Source organism: Crocodylus porosus, unplaced genomic scaffold (assembly GCF_001723895.1).
Source record: "Crocodylus porosus isolate Cpor-Errol unplaced genomic scaffold, CroPor_comp1, whole genome shotgun sequence".
Classification (NCBI taxonomy): Eukaryota; Metazoa; Chordata; order Crocodylia; family Crocodylidae; genus Crocodylus; species Crocodylus porosus.
This window is the reverse complement of record NW_017728886.1, coordinates 62271796-62294872: the sequence shown is the minus strand read 5'-3', so window position 1 is coordinate 62294872 and position 23077 is coordinate 62271796. Positions and strand designations below refer to the sequence as shown.

The 23077-nt window shown below is 43.1% G+C and overlaps 2 protein-coding genes across 2 annotated transcripts in view; one reads left to right on the top strand and one right to left on the bottom strand.

The window, feature by feature from the left end:
• The window catches only part of PLEKHA8 (pleckstrin homology domain containing A8), a 42098-nt gene extending 22068 nt beyond the window's left edge, over window positions 1–20030 (bottom strand). Inside the window, exons 1-6 of the mRNA XM_019535430.1 lie at window positions 19845–20030; window positions 5643–5759; window positions 4550–4705; window positions 2836–2960; window positions 1181–1339; window positions 281–321 (exon numbers count right to left, since the gene is read on the bottom strand). Of these exons, the coding sequence (XP_019390975.1) occupies window positions 281–321; window positions 1181–1339; window positions 2836–2960; window positions 4550–4705; window positions 5643–5759; window positions 19845–19884 (638 nt within the window). The 5' untranslated portion in view covers window positions 19885–20030. The remainder of the gene's footprint in view (window positions 1–280; window positions 322–1180; window positions 1340–2835; window positions 2961–4549; window positions 4706–5642; window positions 5760–19844) is intronic.
• Window positions 20031–20438: 408 nt separating this feature from the next.
• FKBP14 (FK506 binding protein 14) overlaps window positions 20439–23077 on the top strand; it is a 14071-nt gene continuing 11432 nt past the window's right edge. The window contains exon 1 of the mRNA XM_019535441.1: window positions 20439–21050. Within this exon, the coding sequence (XP_019390986.1) occupies window positions 20854–21050 (197 nt within the window). The 5' untranslated portion in view covers window positions 20439–20853. The remainder of the gene's footprint in view (window positions 21051–23077) is intronic.

Below are 23077 nucleotides of genomic sequence, written 5' to 3'. Positions count from 1 at the left end.
CTACTTTGTTCCCTGTATCAGAAGTCTTTAAGAGGGGTTGTGGTGAGGTTTCTGGTAAGTAGCCAACAGAAGAAAATAGAGAAAAATGTGAGCCAGATGAGAGGGGAATGCTATTTGCTATCTTCATTTTAAGATGCATCATTTGCATCACTACAGTTTGATATTGTAAACAGCAGATATAAGCAGGGTAGTAAGATGAAATGAAAGAGGCAGACATAACCAAAAAGACTATGTAATTCTTTAAAAAAGCTGTAATGTAAAGAGCAAAGTTATAATGTACCTTTCTGTTGTGCTGCAGCTAGAGGTAACAGAATGTTTCACCTATAAGACAGAAAAAAATTACCTTTCAAAGCAAAGCAACATTTTGGGTTTCTCAAACTTCTCAGTGCATTAAAAGAAAGCTGAACATGTGCTCACCTGTTTCACTGAAATGGGGCCTATAAAAACAGTCCAGCAAAATGCATACTGGAGTCACAACCTGAAAAATATCTGGCCTCCCTTTTGCAGACAGATCTAAAAAGCTAATTAATAAATACTGAGGGAGAAGCTAATCCATTGGCCAATACATTGCTTGTCTCCACAAACCTAACCAATGCAGTGATGTGAGATGATGAACAAACAAATTCACCATTTCAAAAGACCCTAGTGAAAGGCTGGGTTATGGAAAAAGGAAATCATCCTGCTGGGTACATGCTATAAAATAAACCTTGCGCACTTCAGCTGAATAGCAACACATCCATTCCTGCCTGCACCCTCATCTGCTGTTAACCAGGATTGTTGCTCCAATTTGAATATTTTTTCTGTGGATTGAGAACTCCAGACATGATGATGAGTTCATTTTTAAAAATTCATACTAGACTTCCATAGCAGGTCAGCCTGACATATAGTCATATTTTCTTGGGACATGGATATTTGAGAGTGGATCCATTTTTGAGTATTACTGATTAAAAAGTCTATCCAACCACTGAATGCAAGTGATTGGTCACTGAGATAACCTTTAAAAAGAGTCTTACTTCACCTTAAATCCTCACTTTACCTGCACCAGGACTTTACTTGTGGATAGTCATGAGTCAAATCCAAGGCTAAAATCCTTAACTCTGCACTTCCACAATTACTTTGATGCAAGAAAGACATTTTGCTTTCAGACCTGAGTCTGGCAGCTGAGACTATGCAAGCTTACCTTGTTTGATTTGGGAACTGCCAAATGTGGAGATCCTGGTGGAGTGCGATGTAGTAACTCAGAAGTGAAGGCTGCATTTGCAATCTGCATACATTCTTCAAGAGTCTTCAGGAAGGTGTTACATGTTGATTTCAACAGTGCTCTCATATCGATTCCATTCTGTGAAATAGCCAGATTGAAAATCTCTTTATTTCCCTTAAAAAAAACCACTATTTCAGAAAGTTTGACCTTTAGAAAATCTACCACCACAGCAGCCACATTTCTTTAATCAGAGGAAGCCCAGTATTTTTGAAGAACTTAAAGTAATACCGCTGCTCAGAGCAATGACAGCAAACACTAACAGAATTTCATTATCTAAAAACATTCTTCTGCTATCAACCTCTTGCCCTACGAATCTGAATATGAAGTATTTCAACAGCAACATTTGCCTGACTTATCCCCATAGCCAAGTATGTTAACTACTTGCCCTAGTGTGTTCAACATTAGCACAACTAGAGGATACCATGATGAAGGAATAAAAATCTGACAAGTGAAATGGGTAGCATAGAGCCAACTTGAGTTAGGATAATTTTGGTACAAATATGTTAACCCAAGTCACTGCAATTGAACAATGTGAAGAACAAAACCCCATTCTTTGTGTAAATCACCATTTTTAGATGGAACTAAAAAATATGTTATGATGGTGGACTGCTCTTAAGTTAACCCCTTCAGCTGCAAGTTCTGGGGAGGCCAGTTTTTCCACAACAAATTGAAAGAATTTAATTTAACCAGGAAAGCAGGCTAATCATGGGCAGGCGATATCCACCACTACTGCTACACAAACAGATCCACAGCAATGGCTTCATCCAGGATGCCTACTCAGGCAGTTTAGGCACTAACATCTAACTTTCAGTGAGCTCAATCTGCTTGTCCTGCACCCTGGAAACAAACTGCTTTCTGGGAGGCATCGTAGAAGGTAAAACTGCAACACCACACCTACTTTCCAACTACATCGAAATCCTTCCACTTCCATATACCTCAGACTGAGAAATGCACATGTTTCATCAGATGGCTGTTCTCAATGGCAACAGCTGCTTCTGCTGGAAAGAGATACCTCTGGAACACAAACTGGTTAAAATGCTGATCCTCATTATAAAAGATAATCAGCAAGTTTCTTCCTTCAGTTTAGTTTCACGGTGACCCTGATGTTGCCTCTTAACCTTTCAGGGTTCCAGCTAATAGAACAGAGTGGACTGAAACAGAATGTTAATTGAGGCTGGAGAGCAGGCTAATCAAGGCCAGGTGATATGCACTTCTATTCTGCCTTTTTATGAAGCATGCACAAGGTCAATGACACCAAGAAATGAACGGTCTGAGGCACTGCTATCCTGATCGCAGTGACTGCAGATGACCCAAGTACTAGCCAGCATAACAGATGTTTTGATCACCAGAACACATGGCAATGTGGTATTTTATGATACAAAAATCTAGTGCTTGGATAGGATACTCTATTTCTTTTATGCATTCACCAGGAGAGTCAGTGTCATGTTAAAAAAGCAGAGTTACAATCTTCCTAATGTCATTATGGGCAGAATCTGTAAGGCAATGAGGCTGGAAGGGCAATTTTAGAGAGCTCAGCACATCGCGGGAGTGTTTTACATAAAACAAAGCTGTACCTCGGTTTCTGATACACCAGAAATGCTAGCTTCCTTAGTTTTATCTACTTGCTGAACGAGGAGGTCACAATACAGTCTAAGTTCTGACATTTTGGTTTTCAAGGCTTCAGTGTTTTCCGTAAATTCTAAAAACGAAACAAAAAAAGTTGGATTTATTTTCTCAGTCTTTCAGTAGATGTTCTGAAAAGTTAATACAATTTCAATCCAGTTTAACTTGGTCAGTCAATATTCAAGATGCTCTCTATCAGTTCCAATGTGTCATATTTAAAACCAAGGTAGCTATAAATTCATTTTATGGCAGGTGGAAGAGTATGTCCCTTGAAAATTAACCAGCATACACAGCAATAGTGCATTCTACCTCAGCTGTTAATATTAAACACAAACATACTACAAAGAGTCTCAAGTAAAAGATGTCTGAATCATAAGTCTTTATTCAAGTAATAAGTCCTTGTACATCATGAAGTTCCTATTTGTTAAGTAGACTTAGATACAAACAATTATATTGTCAATTATGCTGGCATAGATCTTTTCTTGTAAACTATACAAGAAAATGGAAATAGATTTTAACAAAGAAAGATCAACTTAATATATTTCATGATGATAATTCTGGACCAGAATGCCTGAAAGCTAATTTAATTTTGTTGAGTGAAAGGATCTGAAGTATTGCAAACATATCACTAATATTTTATCTGTGACAGCATACCACATTATGGATTTCCTTGTGTTTTTTATCATTTGTTGTTTCAAACTTGCATTGCATTGCAAATTTGCATTATCCAGAGCCAGTCCGAACTGGTAAATGCATACCCAATGCACTGCATAACAAGAGCACAAAAGGTTTGGGTGGGGATGGGGAAGTGGCACTTCTCACCTTATCAGGAGCTAACACAGGAAGAGACAAATTAGCTGCCAGGACCCCAGACTTACTAATGTCACTATCTGCTTTAACACCTTCAGAGCAGCAAGGGAGCTTGGCATATTAACTCAGTGTGGCCATGCATTGGGTCTCATGCTACAATTCATGGACAAAACCATTCAATAACAAGGAGAATTTCCACCTGACTGGTTCCTGCCAGCATCAAGAGAGACCAGCCACCAGGAGGGAAGAAGATGCTGCCAAACTTGACACAGTCAGATCTTGAACTCTTAGCACTGGCATGTGCCTCAGAAAAATTAATTTTCAAAGCATGTGCATTCCTAACTTAATTGGCACGTGGCACTAGATGAGTACAGATAGAGACCACAGAACCCATTCAGTCAGGTAGAGACTGGAGGGAATGGGTTTAAGCAATGGGAGCCAGAGAGAGGAAGGGCTGAGAAACTGGTTGCAGGGCCTAAGTAATTGGACCACAGGCTCCTAATGACAAGAGAAGTGTCAGCAACTAGGGAGTCTATATCTAAGTAACTCAGATCTAGGTGGTTAAACCCAAGAGACCTAAAGACATGTAGGATTTGATATCTCGTACATGTCAAATCCGGACCAAACCTGTCGAACCCAAGCTGTTAGAAGTAATGTCTTAATACTATTTAGGTTCCTCAAGTGATCTGATGTTCAGAGGTGATTAAATCCTGTTGTCCAGGATTTAATCAGTTGTTCAGACACTGGCATTTTACCATCCCTAGTTATATAACTCTTAATATATACGGTGAGAAAGAAAACATGTAAATAGTCCAGAAGGTCAGAAGTGCTCAGTACTGAGAGGGAAGTCCATGCCTTTTTCTTTCTGTGTCCTACTGTCTGTCAGACAAGCCTTGGCAGTTCCAAGGGCAACCAGCCACTTTTGTCTCTCAGCTGCACTTCTTGCTTTCAGATAGAAGCACTGTTCTCCAGGAATAATCAGATCCATCCGAGTATTATCTGCAGAATGAACTAAGAACAACACACATTTTAAGACATGGCATTAGACACTTCCCCTTGAGTGAAAAAAATCGTTTTCTTCTCACTCACCCAAACTTCAACAGAAAAACAGCAGGAAAATTTGAATTCAGACTTAAGGATAGAGGAGTAGTTACTGCCCAGTTTGCCACTTTGCAGTCCACATTAGCAAACTAAACTGCCAGCCTCTGGGGGGAAGGATACTTCAGCCCATGAAAGAGAAACTTGTTAATACTTTACTCTCAAGGGAAGATTTAAGTAGACCCTTCTTTCTGTGGTTCAAAGAAGAAATTACAATGCTATTCCTTCATATAGATTACCTCTTATATTGTGGATTTATAGTCCTTCTCAAGGTATTGTTACCCATTACACTTAGCACATACTAACTGCAATTACAATGCTAGAGTCCAAGCAGTGAAGTACATGCTAAGTACCATCCTGGCATAGTAAAGTAGGCCTTGTCCAGTGAGGAGTATCTCCAGATTGTATTACCTAACATGTGTTGAGTTAACAGTGGACTGCCCCATGAAGGTAATACAATGAGAAGGGGGCAGACAGGTCAACAAAGCTATTTGTTGGGTCCCAGCCCCCACCCCTACTGCACTAGCACCCTGTCAGTTCAAGGCTCCTATGTGGCAGAGGCTGTGGGAGCACTGGCATGTCACAGGAGCTGGTCCCAGCCCTTGTTTGAACTGATTTCTATGCAGTGTGGGGAGTGGGACTAGCTTCTCTGCTGTGTGGGTGTCACTCCCAGCCTCTGCACCACAACAGAGCCTTGAACTGGCTCTGGTGGGATCCCAGGCCGGGGACTGATTTTCAGTCTCAGCCCTGGGATCCCATCAGAGCCAATTCAAGCCTCAAGTGAGATATGATGATGTACATTTAGACTGTAGTAAGCAGTGACAAGTGGGTTCTATTGTTCCTCGGTTACCTTGAATTTCACACACGGCCATTTGAATGCTTCCCTTACAGCCTTTCCAGGCATCTTCCCGAGAGTCATAATATGACAAGATACCTCCACAGAGAAGAAACCATCGAGGCTGCCAGCCTGCAAAAGAAACAACATTGCATTTCTTCAGCAATCTGAGTTCCAGAAAACCTGCCCTTTCTTTAGCCCAGGAAGCTGTACAACTGGAATCCGAACAAGAGATGCTCCGGCTGGTTAAAAGAGCAGTTAAAAATCTGCATGGAAATCAAATGTCCACAAAGGCCCCCCCTTGGTGGAATGGCTGCAATGTCTTTCTTGAAGCCCAGCTGGAGTTATAAGATCCTGCTGAGCTGTCAAACATGCGATAATTAGCAACACTTAGTAAGTAGTTACTCCTCTTCCACAACCAAATAACTCAATGTCCCACCCCTATTCTGACTCCCCTCTTCTCACTCCCCCACAAAATCGCTGTGGCAGCCTTGACCCTGGGCTCCCCATCTTATACTGTAAGGAGGAAGAGAAAAATATATTATACTATCATTAAAGGAAATTTAAAAAAAACTCCTTTAAAATAATGAAAGCAATGCTTGGTTTTCAAAGAATTGGAATTTTAGAGAATACTTCTAAACTTCTCCAATCTCGTCCCATCCAGGCAGGTTCAGTCTTCTTTCAATACAACTAATATTTCCTCAAGTCACTGTCAAATGCTCGCCAGCAATGTCAGACGTGGAGAGGGTTCACATCCATCTCTTTGCCCATTTCTTAATCACAGTAGTCCCAAGCCACATTTCTGTCCACGCTGCTGCCTGACCTTAAGACCTCAACTATAACTTCAAGAGACATTTTGAAAAAAAACCAGAACAGAGCTAATGATAACAGTTATCTCCTTTATTTCCAATATAGAAAGAAAAAACATCAGTGATGTAGGAGAGAAGGAGGACAACAGTTAGTAGAAGAAATTCTCTTCTATTAATATCAAGCTGAAGATAAATTTGGTCAGTCAAATATAACAAAGAGTTGATACTCAAGCTGTCCTGTTCTTTTTTCCAGAAAATTGAAGCACCAGTCAAACAAGAGCTGCATAAGCTACACTGACAGCCAACACACAAAAATCCACTTACCAAAAATTTACAGTGATACTACAGGCAAAAAGAAGTGCATAGATTCATATTTTGGGTCCATCCTACAGTATCAGGCCAGCCTGCTTAAATGGCAGCTCATAAGAGGGGGAAAAAACAACTTCACACAAACAGAGCAGATTAAACTGATATTAGTTTTCTTAAGTTTCTAAAGTTTTCCAGAGTATTCTAAATTACTGTAAAAGTCATTTGAAGTTTGAGGTAGCCTGCTATTTATGGACAGCCTCCTCTTTTTATTTGAAAGACCTTGGTAGCCAAATCAACAATTTTTTTTTAAAAGATGTAAGAGAAAAGAGAAACATTACAAGGAATTTCTGATTTCAGACATCTTGCAGTAAGGTAGTGATAATTCAGCACAGAGTAACACTTAATTGTACCAGAGCCTTGGTAGCATGTACATGATCACTTAAATAATCCACCACCCAACAGTCAAGACATGCTTCTAATTCAGACCAGCAAGTTTCTTTGGGTAAATCTGATATCTTTTATTAGACCAACACAAATAGTTAGAAAAAATTTTCTTAGCAAGCTTTCAGGTATAAGTACCCTTTCTCAGGCTGAGGAAGCGTCTGCAGTTGGTATGTCCTCTTCCTGGATGGAATAAATAGTAAACAAAGATTTTTTTCTAACTATTTGAGTTGGTCTAATAAAAGACATCAGATTTACCCAAAGAACCTTGTCTGCTTATGTCCTTAGACCAATACAGCTACAGCCTATACACCTCTAATTCAGACTGGTGCTCCTACTGCTTCTCATAAACATCTTCAGTTATGTTCTTTGTCGCTTACAATATCAACTGAGTAAACTGACAGGCTGCCGATCTACTCTTCATCATACAGACAGCTCTCCCTCTACCTCAGTTGGAAAAGCCTGGTTAAAATGAATTTTAAATAAGATGTTTTGCTATCTATTCCTTCCCCACAAAAACTTACCAGCCTTGGTGAAATTAGATGCTGATTTACCCTTCCAGCAGATGGGTCCCAATACAGAATGACAATTCTCACTACACAGAATCAAACAGCATGCAGAATGTACTTTCAGAACAGAGCTATGACTGCTACATGGAGAGTTACTTAGGAAAAAAATAAAAAAACCCAACATGTCTATTCTCAGATCAGCTAGTGAAATAGAAAACTATTCTTATTCTTTTCCCATCTTCTTAAGAAAGGAAAAATGATTCAGGTATTTCCAGGATAGTAATGGCGTATTGTATGGAATCCCATGGCACCCTTGAAAGGATCTCAAGGCACCTTAGAGTGCCATTGCACCTTGGTTAACAATCACTGGTTTAGACTGCCATGGCTTCAATACAACAGTGAGGCAGGGACAGTCCCAGTAATTTTTGGGAAGCTTGTATATGGCTTTTGCTTGATTTAGATGCAACTAAACCCCTGGCCCATGGGCCAAATTTGGCCCTCAGCACCCTTTCATCCAGCCCACATGGCTGCCCATGGGCTTACAGGAAGTCCCACAGGACCGTTGCCCTGTACATTAGATTGGGCATGCAGGACAGTTGCAAACCCAACCCCAGCCCTGTGTGATGGGGGATGATGCGGAGCCCCTGGAGCCTAATCCCATTAAGCAGGGTGAGGCAGAGGCTCTGCAGGGCCCTGGGGCTGATGTGGGGTTAGACCCAGGCAGGAGTCAGCAGCATGCAGGGCCCAATCTGGTCCACCTTTGGAAAACAATCATTTAAATTGTTAGAGTGGAAGAGCTTGAGAGCTCGGACACTTTTTGGAGAGCCTGGATTTCTCTAGCCTCAATCAAATTTTAAGCCTGGATAAGGAGCAGATGCTGAAGCGACTGCACTCCAGTGAACTAACAGGAGAAAAAAACTGAAGGATGTATTGAGAGTCATTTAGATTTGTCACCTGCCTTTGATACCACTAACCAAAAGATTTCATTGTGAACCATTTGCACCCATGGTATATGACACTATTAATTTCCTTTTGAGGTTCCAGAGGGATGTTTTGGGTAGCTACTCTCACCAGCCACCAGTGACATCCATGCCTTCACCCACTTGTTCCAGGTAAGCCACATATTACATGCAATATGATGACCAAGGATCCAGGTTTTCCATTTCCCATAGAAAAACCCGCATTTTCCCCTTTAAAGGAGAAAAATCCAGTTTCCTCTTTGAAGCAGGAAACCATGATTTTCCTCTTGCAGCCTGGCAGAGTTCCAGCCTGCAAGGAGATGCTTAGGGATGGAGGGAGTGCATTTGGAGGCACGGTTACATGTGAGTGTGTGTATGCACACACACATGGGCAGCAATACAGGCAAATAAGTCTATGGGGTGGGGGACCACTGCCCGGGCACATCCGCTGGCAACGCGGTGAGAGGAGGTAACAGGGGCCCCGGGAAAATGTGACTGTTGTGCCTGGGGGGGGGGGGGGGGAGGAGGTTGGAGAGAGGCACAGGGGATACGTGCCCCACTACATTTCTGCACTGACAGCACAAAGGGCACGGGTCCCTTTGGGTCAGGTGTGGGTCACACTGCCAGGGCTGGGGAGTGCACGCAAGTGAACGTGCACCCCCTGAGCATGGCAGTGTACCACCTGTGAGCAGGCACTGCCGACACTGCCAGCAGCGCCTGCAGGTGGTCGCCACTCACCACCTCAACACCAACGAAATCTGTGGGTGGTCTGCAAAAACTGCTGGCTACTGCCGATGGCATCTGTGGGTGGTCGCCAACCACCAGTTGGCATTCGCCACGCCCCCTGCCACCAACAGCGCCATATATACCATATGTAAAACAGGCGAAAGAATCTTCCTACTTTATACAGCATTGTAGCATCTCATTTGGAGTTCTGTGTCTAGTTTTGGGCTTTACGCTTAGAGAAAGATGTGAACCAATTGGAGAAAGTCCAGAGGAGAGCAACAAAAGTGATCAGAGGTCTCAAAAACATGATCTATGCAGAAAGGCTGGGTATGTTTAGTTTAGAGAGGTTAAGACTCAAGGGAACCATGGCAAGAAATATATATGTTAGACATTAGGAAAAACTTGCCAACTGGCAGAACAGTTAAAACAATGGAGTAGACTACCTAGGGAGCTCGTTGAATCAATGGAATTTTTAAACAGGGTTGGAAGTTTTAACTGTTACAGATGCCTATACACGTGCAGTGAGGCTGCTCTGACGCGCTGTAATTACAGCATGTTGGAACAGTCTCAATTACTCAAGTCTGCTGAAGCGTGGTAATTACTGCACTCCAGCAGACTCCAGGCGCACATGTGTCAGCATCCCTGCGTGGGGGCGCTTTAACTAATGCTCATTCGACGACCTTTGGTTAAAGCACATCCGCCACCATTTTTCAGCATGGGGATACTGATACACATGACAATCCAGGCACTTTAATTAAAGCGCCACCCCCTTCCCCTGCATCCCGGAGCACATGTATAAAAGCCCTATGATTTTAACTGATGGTTAAACCCAGCAGTGTCAAAAATATGGGCTGCTGAACCTTATCATTTGTCCCACAGTGCTGTCTGGGGATTGTAAACTGGTGCACCACGTGGCATACCTTGGTCATGACCTTGTATGCTGCTTGTGGCATGGTCTGAGGTGGGCACTGCACATGATACCTGCATCAGAGTGGCCCCATGCACTGAATCTGCAGTCTGTCTGGGACCCGGCACAGGCTCCATGCGCAGCACATGCCCCATACTGACCCTGCGTGCCATGTAGCATGCACCTCCCACCAGCTCTACATGCGTGCTGCAAGCCACAGGTTGGCTGGTCCAGGGCATATGTGGTACCTGCACTAGACCACCCCTACACACTGGATCTGGCATGTGGGACCAGTCTGTGGGCCTGATCCAGCCCACAGACCAGCTCTGCATGCCTTGTCTAGCTTCCTGGGCTGGGTGATCAGCACCTTTTGTTTAAACTGTTTTGTCTTTAATCTGAGTTTTGACCACATGCTTTTTCAAAAAAATGCGTGTCAAAGGTTGGCCTATTTAGTATTAAGGCTATATAAATGATATTTTGAAATATGTATCGATTCTGTCTATGTAGAAAAACGCTGAAAGAAGATTAAGTTCTTTAAGTGATTCCCAAAGGGTATACCATGGCACACCAGTGTGCTGTAAGAGCAACACAAGCGTGCCAGCCGCTTGCAGCAAGATTAGGCCCATGGACCTCTCACCGGTGAGTGAAGTGTGCCCCAATTTTAATCCAGGAGAAAACAAGTGTGCACCAGGTATCAAAAGTTTGGGAAACACTGATCTACACACGATTTAAAAAAACCCAAAACCAAAAGAAACAAAAAACCACAATTCTTCTTGTGTTTAAAGAATGGCATTTATATGAACTAATACACATGGACTTAGTAACTGTTGAGCAGTACTTACTCCATCTACTCCATTCAAATCAAAACACTGAAAAGTAAAATTAAGGTAAAAACCTGATGATAATTTAAAAATATATATAATTTTATCGTTGGGAAAAAAAAAGAAATCCTACTTGTGGTATTCTTAAATACATAACCTATGAAAAGTAAACATATTCTGATTTAGCTGGCTCTTTTACACTTTGGCATTCTAACTTTCTGTACTTCTAACCCTTTTCTTAATTTATTCTAAATGAAACTAGAGTTTTCCTGATTTACTGAAGTGGATAGTGCTACACATACTTTCAGGCAAGACATAAATTAATAAACTTCAAACTTCAATAAAAGTTCTTTTATTCCACACATCTCTTCCCCCCTCCCCCCCAGTGAAGGCCATCATATTGATGGCTTTATGTTCAGTCTCATATACAGTACCTAAAATTGTTCTCAGAGGCTCTCATGTACTTAGAACTGAACTACCAGGAACAAAAAAAGTTAGGAGGAATTTCTGGCAAAACCCACTGTCAAGTAACTTGTTATTCTGCATCTACTTCTACATATTATGAATGAGGCACGTAGGCTAGCACTGGAGCTTGAGTGGGGTGTCATGCAATCATTAAATTTAGACTTGATCAGCTTTGCATATGGTTTCATGATCTCCATGACCTTCAGATCTTCATGACATGTATCTGTGTGGTAAACAGCCACTCAGCTGCAAATCTGTTGTGGTTGCTGTGAGAGTTGGTCAAAAGCAACTGCTGTTGGTTTTAGTTGCAGACACTGGCATTTTGCCTCTTTATGCAGCTGAATGTCGCTTATAATTCTGATGATATGAACCAAAACATTGCTTTGTGTTTGTCTACAATTTTCCATGTAAACCGCTTAATTTTTCAGAAAAGATTCGAGGCATGCCACTTGGCTGTTCTGTCTTGTTTCTATAGCAGGTCCCTTACAGCTGTTCGGGTGGCCTTTTGTAGCCTGGTAATTTTGGAAGTATTTCTGAACCTCTATCACTTGACTAAACAAAAGGCTTTACAGTTAGATGTGTCGTTTCCCAGATGGTTCACGAAGCAAGACATACAACCGTGGCTTACGGAAGTCATGGGGTTCCCATACACATGCTGCAGAGTGGGGGTGGGGCATTTTAGTTGCAGCGGCTCTCAGGAGTTGCTCTAATTAAAACATCATAGTGTCTTGTGTATTCAGCGTCCTGCATTTCAAAATGGCTGTGGGGGCGCTTTAATTCAAGCTTGTTCGACGAGCTTAAGTTAAATTGCCCCGTCGCCATTTTGAAACACAGGATGCAAAATACACGAGACACTGCAGCACGCTGGAATGTTCTAATTTCAATATAGTCCCCATTTTGAAGAAAGGGAAAAAGGAAGATCCAGGGAACAGGGAACTACAGCCTCACCTCAGTCCCTGGAAAAATCATGGAACAGATCCTCGAGGACTTCTTTTCTAAGCACTTGCAGGAGAAAAATGTGATTAGGAACAGTCATGCTTGGCCAACCCAGTTGCCTTCTATGACAAGGTGCCTAGCTTTGTGGATGTGGGGAGACCAGTGGATGCGATATACCTTGATTTTAGCAAGATTTCTGATACTGTCTCCCACAACATTGCCGCAGGCAGGCTAAGGAAGTATGGGCTGGGTGAATGGACTGCAAGGTGGATAAGAAACTGGCTGGAGCATTGGGCTCAGAGGGTAGTAATCAATGGATCAATGTCTAGTTGGCAGCCAGTATCAACGGGTCAGTCCTGGGGCCAATTTTGTTCAATGTCTTCATTAATGACTTGGAAGATGGAACAGAGTGCACCCTCAGTAACTCCGCAGATAACACCAAGCTGTGGAGAGTAGTAGATACGCTGGAGGGTAGGGCTAGGATTCAGTGACCTAGACAAATTGGAGGATTGGACCAAAAGAAATCTCATGAGGTTCAACAAGGACAAGTGCAAAGTCCTGCACTTAGGATGGAACAATCCCAGGCACCAGCCCAGGCTGGGGGCTGACTGGTTGGGCAGCAGCTCTGCAGAAATAGACATGGATGTTACAGTGGATAATAAGCTAAATATGAGCTAACAGCCTGCCCTTGTTACAAAGAAAGCTAATGGCATACTGGGCTTTATTGGTAGGAATGTTGCCAGCCAGTCAAGGGAAGTGATTATTCCCCTCTGTTCTGCACTGCTTAGGCCACATCTGGAGTACAGTGTTCAGTTTTGGGGCCCCCACTACAGAAAGGATTTGGACACATTTGAGAGAGTCCAGTGGAGGAGAACAAAAACGGTGAGGGGCTGAAACAGGAAACTGGTTTTATTTTTTCTAGAGAAGAGGAAACCAAGGCGATTTAATAGCAGGCTTCAACTACCTGAAGGGGGCTTCGAAAGAGGATGGAGCTAGACTGTTCTCAGTGGTGGCAGATGACAGAACAAGGAGCAGTGGTCTCACGTTGCAGCAAGGGAAGGTCAGGGTAGATATATTAGGAAAAGTTCTCCCACAGAAGGGGTAGTAAAACACTAGAATAGGTTACCCAGAGAACCTTCATCCTTAGAAGTTTTTAAGACCCGGCTAGACAAAGCTTTTGCTGGGATGATCTAGTTGGGGATGGTCCTGCTTTGAGCAGGGGGTTGGACTAGATGACCTCCTGAAGTCCCTTCCAACACTAATTTTCTATAATTCTAATTTGATACCCCTGCTTTAAGCCAATATAAAGATGCTGCATGAAAAAACCCCCTCAAACTATGAATTGGAAAAAAAACCCCAACCCTAGTCAGAATACACAGACCCTGGAGAAAACTGGTTGATCAATGGAAGTATCATACTGGGCGAGATAATCCTCTAGTATTTGGTCTCTGACAGTGGCTATTATCACTGAGATTAGCCATGCCTAACACCTTAAGAACTAGAAATTTTAGCTGCCTGTATCCCACTCCCCCAAAGCCACCTCCACTTTGTTGCATCGGACCTTGGACAAAAGCATATGTGGCTTAAAAGGAGATTTGCAAGAGGAAGAGAATGGATTTATTTAGCAAGACTAAAGGCTCCAAGTATGGGTGCCTCCATTTTTGGAAAGAAGGAAGGTTGATTTTCACAATCTGCAGTCAACTGGAGTTGTGCATGCTCAACAGCTCTGAGAAAAAAAGAGGGCTCAATGTTTCTTAAGTTCACCTCCCAAAACTATAAGGATGCTTTTGTGAGAGCCTATGTACTTACAGAATCCACCAAGAAAGCCTTTACAGCTTTCATGGCTTTAAGAAAAAAAATTAAAATAATATAAATTTGCAGAATTATATAGGGGAATTGGACCCAAAAATGATTTGGGGCCTTATATGTAGCCTAAAATGTACTTTTCGGTGACAGTTCTGGGAATTATTTATAAACAAACCAAAAGGAAAAAAGAATAGCAATGAAAGTTATTAGAGTGTATGACTCATAATGAAGGACTGAAAGAGCTAGGTATGGTGTGACATAGTGCAAATAACTACAGCATGACTCTGAAGGGTGTGACTTGTTAAATAAGAACAATTATTTAAGATTGTTACAGGTGAGTTTCAATTTAGTAAAATTAAGAATACCAAGAAAAGCATTAACCAGTAACCACTGGACAGCAGCCTAATTTTCCTAGGGAAAATGGTCAAAGTAACTTTATTGCAACACTTAAAAAATGATGTTGCACTCATTTATAGACAGATCAATGTAATCAGTATTTCCTTCACCCCGTTTCCAAGTTTTCTGATGCTTTTAGTTTTTAACTCAAGATCTGATATATTCCTTCTAAAGAGCCATTAGAATTCTGCCTCTGGCAAGTTGACTTCAAATAAAATGATACTCATTTTGAAGATGTGGATTTAACTTAATTGGGACAGGAAAAGAAATCTTGAGTAGCAAACTGCTACATGTGAAATGAAGGACTGTGTTCCTCATTCATCAGGGATTTCTCTATGCACTGTTTGCCCTGTCAGAGGTAATTTAGAGATGCAGCTGTGTTAGTCTGAAGTCAAGTAGAAGGTAGATTTGTACCTTAGACTGACCAAAGTAGATATATACTGTATTTACCTGAATAATTTATAATTTTCCATGTATAGAAACTAATTAGGAAAAAGTTGTCTTATATCTGTTGTTGCCCCCTCCCCCTGCCATGCTATGGTCTCCCCTGCCACTTGTCCCTCCATGCCTGTGCCTATCCCCCCCAACACCCTGCCTCCCCCACCCACTTCTCTCCATGCCTGCCTGCCCTGCTATCCCTGAAGCCTGCCACCCCCACACCTTGTCCACAATGCTTGATCCCTGCTACCTACCCCACAAATTTTGCACGCCCCCCCCCACTTATATTTTGCAGCAGCTCTGCTCCAGTTCTAGGTGATCAGCAGAAATGGCAGCAGCTCCTAGCCCAGCCAGGTCAAGGTTAGAGCAAGCAGAGCCAGGGCAGAATGTATGGGGGGGGTGAGGGGGAAGAGGCTGGGGTCACTGGAGGCAGGGCATGTGGTCCTGAACCACAGATGTTGACCACCCTTGCTCTCCCTACAGCTACTCCAGTCTCCCCCATGCCCCTTCCACATCAAATGAGCCATCACAGCTCAGGGCAGGCAGCCTGGGATAGAAGCCAGACTTCAACCACTGCCTTCTCCAGGCCACTACTCAAATCTAAGATAAGACTCTGCCCCTTACTCCCCAGGCTTACTGGGAGGTGGAGGGAATTTAATTTTGGATTCAAGTAAATATAGTAAATACATATGTACGTATGTATAGCACATGCCTTTGTGAGGTGAAGCTCGTTTAATCAGATGCTGTAAAAGGAAATGTGGAAAGCAGAGTATAACAAAGGAGAAAGAAATCAGAATACAGAAGACAAAGGGACAAGAGTAACATACTTATCCTTGAACCCCTATGCAGTCACGCAGAGTATTTTTACAAGTCATTTTCTGAAAACTAGGCAAAAAATATCCAAGGTAAAAGGTTTATTTAAACTCAAATACAGGGCTATGTCTCTCTAAGCCAGATATGTAAAACAGTTTCCAAAGCAAATGAAGCAACACTAAGGTGTATTTCATCATAATTTTCCAATTTTACCCAAGGTACTGGCATCTGCCAGTGTAAAAGGTGCCCTGACTCAGTGTAGTATCAATTTGGCATCAGAAGAACACGCAAATCTCAGCAGCCACTTACTGGGCTACACTCACATTCGACAGAAAGGTACAATTCAGTAGTTTCAGTATCCTAGAACTATCAAGGTCAAATTATCCTGGGATCCTAGAACTATCAAGGTCAAATTATATACTCGCATTGTGGCCTCAGAAGTGTATGCTTAAGAATTAAGAGCTTAAAGAAGTAAAAAGAATCTATGTAAATACAAAGGACTTCCCCACTCCCTTAGGGTCTGAACCAGATTGGCTGGTGAAGAGAAGAAAGAAGTAGTATCAGACTGTATGCACCTACTGTAGACAGAGGAACCCACCCACTTTGTAATTATTCAGCATCTATGCCTGTTTAAGAGTCAACCTGACTGTTTGAGCATGCAAGTGATACTTTTCTTGCATTATTTTTGTAAATGCATCCATTATACCTGCACCAATGTCTTCTGTTGTATGAGCTGAGATTAAATTGAATGCATACTGGGGAAAAGTTTCCAGGGGAAGAACAGGAGGCACAACTGTTTAGGACTTTGGTAAAACATCTCAATGAATTTTTCATCACTTCTGATGATGTCAGTGACAGGACAAAGTAGAAAACATTAATCCTTGAGAAGTGACCCTAGCTGATTCCATTCTATCCTTTATGACAGAAAATGAAGGCAAGCTGCTTCTTTACAAGTGTTTTAAATAATCTTGCTGTTGTGATCAAAGGGTAAGATAAGATGACTGTGACATGAAAAAAAAGGATTAGATCTTGCTGGAATCAGAAGAATATTTAAGATACCTGGCCACATTTAGATCATCATGGTACATAGCGTCATGTTTTACATACATTTTGTTCAAAACGCACCCTGTACAGTAGATAACTAAAGCATCTGAACACGCATGCAAGACAGGATGACAGAGTTAATTACTGTGGATAATTTGATAGACTTCTTCCTTTTCTAATTTCTATAAATCTGTGAAAGGTAATTCTCCTAGGTCTTACATCAGTTCGACTTTTCCTCTTGTAGGCAAAACACCATACCTCACCTCTTGTTTGTTCAGTATTATCATACATCTTTATCTCATAAGGCTTTTCAGGGCAGGAACTCCTTTTTGTTTGCTTGACATGTTATAACCCTTGTTCATCATTTCAGAAAAAGGAAAGAAAATATGTCAAAGGTACTGTAAATTTACAAAGTACTTCACAAACATAGAACAGACATACTTCCTCCCTTCAAAATTTTATACCTTAACACAGCAAAAGAGGCTCTGTGAATGAGACATCTGTGAAATTCAGTAGTGGTACCAGGTTTCAGTGGCTATACCAAAAGAGAATCCTGCTAGCATCACAGAAATCTGCACAGACCAATCTGGTGCTCAGACATGATAGCTTTTACTCATCTGGAGAAAAGAAAATCCCACATTTTTCAATCAAGCTGCCAATGCTTTCAGTGCATCTCCCCCCTTTAAGGGGAAAGATTTTGTTCAAGATATATTCCAGTGAGCGGCTTAAAAAAAGAGTAGAAAGTACAGTAGAAAAAAATAGTAGAAAGTACAAGCTACATCTAAACAAATCCTCACAGAGCCCACAGATTTCTGGCCTGAAATACTACCATGAAAATAGGGGACAAGTCAAGGTTTTACTGCACCAAAATATTCTACCATGGTGCATCCCAGTCTGTAAACACCACAAGTCCCCAAATCTGGCACCTCAGTTCATGCAAATTTTGGCCCCCATTCCACAAAGTCTGGGGGTCGGACCTGATGATCTGTTTAGGTCCCTTTCGACCCTAAGCACTATGATACTATAAAAGTTGAAGCCATGAAAAGAAATCATGTGCTGCTTGCTCCCACTACTCAAAAAAATCTGAACTGTGATGTGTGCCAGAAGGCAATAAATGCAAAAACCTTAGAGTTAACTGCATTATTGGAAGTTTTAGCCTTTTTGCATAGCAATTTTCAAGTTCAAGTTGTACAAACAAGTGCGGCTGTTCCTTTTTATATCTGTACCCCGACATATCCAAACTTCACAGAACTAGAAAAATATCGTCAACTGCCAATTCTTAACCCAAACCCCAAAACATCTGAATAAAGAAAATGTAACATCTACAAAGACACCAGCAATGCAGACCACATTACTGTTTTTGTAGCAGCACTGTAGCAACACATATTTAACCCTAGATACAAGCTTTTGTTTTATTTTGCTTTGTTTAAATCCCAAACTCCAAAAACCTACCAATCAACTAGTAAAGAAATGCAACTTTAAAACTTCTGACTGTAGTGCATCATAGCGCAATAGGCCATGAAGTACCACATCCGACACCTGGAGCCTGATAACGCTGACCTTTGTTGATAGTGCAATTTGGAAACCAACATAAACAGCTTCTCCTAGCAGAGAGGAGCTGCTTAGTCCAGAAAATCCAAGTTGTGACACTTTCCAGTATGAGAGCAATATAAAACCACTCATCCAACACCTGGATCTTGTCAGATGCAGTGAACGTCTTAGACGCAAGCCTCAAAATTTCACTGCATACACACTGACCAAGAGCAGCTGATTGAAGCCTGCAATAAAAATCCATGCGCCTTTGTACAGGAACACTTGAGAAATCCTAACATAGGTCTGGATGCATCAGGACATTCCCTATTTTGCCCTTCACCTACATGCTCCCAAATCATCACTTCTTGTAAATCTTAAGAAGTTCAGGACTTTCATGGAAGACTGAGCTTTGGGGAACACCTGGGTACAACATATATCCTCAGCATTCATTTAAAAAACGAAATAAGAAGTTAAAATGCCCAAGGAGCAACAGAGGATAGTTCATTCTTCCCTAATATGTTTAAGGTCCATAGAGTAGTTGGCAGTAAAGGTACAACATGGTCAGCCTACTGAGTCCTAATGAGTGCAATGATTAACTGAGGGGTGCCCCCTGGGCTGCTCCGAGATCCTATCCAGGGTGCCATGAGGTGCCATGCAACGTTAGCATGGGCAGGTGTGCCAACCCCATTCAGAAGATTAACTCAGAGACTTCAAACAGGGATCCATCCACAGGGCTAAAACCCTCCTGAGCTGCTATGGGCTTCCTGAATTCTTTGCAATGGAGAAACTGCTTTGTAATTTTCCCTGTCACCATAAAAAAAGGGGTGAGGGTGGGGGGGACTTAAGAGCCAGCATTTCCCAATGGCGCCTCCAGTCTGACGAGGTGGAAAACCCCTGGGCTAGCAGGACAAGCTGGGCACCATGATCCTTGGCTCCCCAAATGCCGGGCAAACAGATGCTGGTGCAAAGGCCAGGTAGAGACGCACCTTTCCAGGCGAGCTCAGCACCCGCCCTGCCACCCGGCTGAATTGAAACCGGCTCTAGCACTGTTAGGCTTTCCCCAGCCCTGGCTCAGTAGGTGGTTGGCTCCCTGGGCCAGCTGGAGGGACACTCTGAGGGCGTGAGAACTACTTGGCAGACAGGCTGGTGCCCTTTTATTGCACCGCTCGCCAGCCAAGCGTGTTACCCATGTACCGTGTGCCAGGAGCCTCAGGTGCATCTGGAGCAGGCACAAGCCGCCCGCCCATGGCAAAGGAAGCAAACCCCAGGACCCGGGCTGGGAGGGACCATGGCCGGGCGACTCACCGCTCAGGTAGTTGGTCCACTTGTACAGCACCCCCTCCATGGCGAGCACGGCCCCCCATCCAGCCCCGCCGGGGCCCAGACCGCCCCCTCGCGCCGCCAGCAGCCTCTGTCTACACCGCCGCGCCCCGCCGCCGCCGCCGCCACCGCCCCGCGCCCGGGGCCATCCTGGGGCCGGCTCCAAGACCCGCCTCCCTGGTGCCGGCCTCCTGAGCTGCACCGCGCTACGCCGTCAGCGTAAGCAAAAAGGGCCCCCACGCCCCTCCACCCTCTCCCTGACAGCGTAAGCTTGTCTCGGAATCGCAAGCCACGTGACAGCGGGCCGCCGCGGCCCGAGCCAATGAGGAGGCCGCGCGCAGAAGCCGGGTCCATTGTGCCGAGGTTCCACGGGGTTCAGCGGCGTGCGAACGTTCTCTTCCGGGAGCTCCGAAGTGGCCCAACCCATTGGCTGCGCGCCGCCGGGCGCTGCCCCGGCTGGGCGGGGCGATTGGCTCCTCCCAATGGGTGGCTGCCTTGGCAGGCCCGGCCCCCGCGGAGGACCAATCCGAGGAGCTGTTCTTGGGCCCTGTCGCGTGCCGGGGAGAGGGGGCCGCCAGCTGATCAGAGCGTTGCTGGGGGCCGGGTTTGCCACGTCTGCTGCTGAGGGGGGAGGGAGGGAGGCGGGCAGGCGAGGGTGGGCTTGACCCCATGCAGCACCGCCCCCCTTTGCTGCGAGCCGCGGTCCCGTGGGGCACCGGCCTCCAGTGAAGTGACAGGGGGACCCATGCGGGGACGCCGCCGGCAGTTGCGGGTGTCCAGCTAGGGATTGAATCCACTCGTGCAGGGAACCTAAGGGGTTGCTGGAAAGTGGCAGCTGTAGGCACTGCTTGGACCTGCCCCGAGAGAAAAGGTCCTGGGAGCGTTACCTCAAGGAAGGCCTGGGCACGCGAAAGATGTGGCTTTTGCATCTGTAATCTAGACAACATTTTTTTCTCTCTCTCTTCCGTTTAAATTCCCTCGCGGTGAAACCAAAATGATGATTGCACTTTGGGCTCCTTTTTTTCTCGTGTGTGTTCCTTTTGCGGCCGGGGCGCTCATTCCAGAAGCTGAAGTGAAGGTTGAAGTGCTCCAGAAGCCGTTTGTCTGTCACAGGAAGACGAAATGGGGGGATATGATGCTGGTCCATTACGAAGGCTACTTGGAAAAAGATGGTTCGATGTTTCACTCCACGTAAGTAGCTCTATAAGTAGGTGAGATGAAGTGTAGCTGAGCGGTTAAGTGCCAGCTCAAAAGTTTTCCACAGTTTTTTTTTTTTTTTTTTTTAATGAGGCTAGCCACTTTTATAGTTATTGACTGTGCTTTGTGGCACTAGAATATAATTGTAAACGGAACCGTGTTCCCATTTTAAAAAATGAACACGAGTCTCTTTTCTTCTCTGTCTCTTGCAATACGGATGATATGCAAAAGCAAGTTCTTGGCTCCCAGTCCTCCAAAAAACTCCATACAGACAACCCCTTATGAAGCTTATTAAAGGATTGGGATTTAAGTAGCATGCTTTTCAGTTTAGGTACAGGTCTCAGCCTTTCAAATATACATCTGAGTAACTTTATGCTCAAATGTAGCCTCACTATCTCCGTAAGACTTCTCTCTGATATAAAGTTATGTTGGACTCTGCAGCAAATTTCCCAAAATCTTACTCTAAGAAACCTAATAGAACCTTTCAGTTAAAACCATCTTTCCATTACAGAAGAAAGATGTTTCCAGCAATGAAATAATAAACTGCACTCAAGGAAAGGAATAACCAGTCAAAATATAAGTTAGTCTATCAAACAAAAAAACCCCCAAGTTTCCAGAAACAGATTTTATCCCCCAAAAGAAGTATAGCCAAAATCTTACAAGTCTTAAGTCTGCAAAGGACTTAATCACTGCTGAGTTTTACATGAAAGGAAGTCAGCTCCTATTGTGATGGATATTAGTAAATATGCTAAAATACTTAGTTTAGGATAGGTCTAAATAAAGACATAGAGTCAATGCACAATCACAGTCTTCTTGTTCTTTCTTTACAGATCAGTTTTAGCTAAAATTTGATCCTTGTCTCTTACAGCTAACTACTTTTGCCTCTTGTAAAGGAGCTCTATTGTCATTCTAACTTTCCAGTGCTGACTAATTTCTGTAAGTTTTTTTTTAAGTACCTTTGTTAAATGTCTAGTAAATAGAGCTGTTGATTCAAACAGGATGAAAAATCAATAAGCTGCAACACACTTTAACAATATTTTTCCATTTATTTTTTTTCTAACCAGTTTTAAAGGAAGGCCCTAGTTCAGTGATCCTCAACCTGGGTGTTGTGGCTCTGTGGGGTGCCTTGAGAGCCTTTCAAGGGCACCACAGGGTTTTGCACTGTTAGGTGTATAAATATGATTCACAAGATAAACCCAAAAAATTCAAATAGGAATCCATAATACTAAAACCATTCTGATTTGTTGTGGTCTTTCTGAGTTTTTTGTAATAGAACTACTCTATTTTTTTTGTAGACAAAAAATGAATGAAAACTAAGAGCTGGTATTTTCTGAGAAGTGCCTCAAGTTTATTATGGGGTGCCACGGGTCTTAAAAAATTGAGAACCACTGCCCTAGTTGCACAGCTCTAGAACTATGAAGTGGATGTAACCAAAGCAGGATTGGGGCTGGGCACTACTGGGATAGGCTTAAGTGCTGCCGAGGTAGAACATCTACTCTGAAATCATCGGGAGACTGGTTTAAAACAAATCATAGAAAATACTTTTTACGCAGCACGTAGTTAACTTGTAGACCTCATAGGAAGTTGTAGAGGCAGATTGTCTAATTCTTTTTCTAATTTAGTTATACTAATTCAGGAAGGGACTGGTTCTTTGGGAGCTACAAGGACGAGCATTACAGAGGCTGAGTCACTATACTTTCTCTCTAAAATATTTACTGTTTTCTGCTGCTGGAGACCCTACACTAGGTCAAGTGACTTGACCCATTATGGCTTTTATGTTCTCATGCAGAAAGTAACGTTGAAGGTGCTTTTTCCAATGTTTTTCTAAAATCTCTTTTCCACATTAATATGTGAGTACCCGCAAGTGTTGAGCTGCTTGCAATGGGATTTTCCAAGTGTTACCTGCGGGGAGATTCTGTTCCCTGTAGTCTCCGGGGTCCAGAATTTTAAGTTATTTAAGCATTGACTCGTTCCATTTTTTCAACATGTAAGGCCATGTAGGGTTGCCATATTTCCAGCTC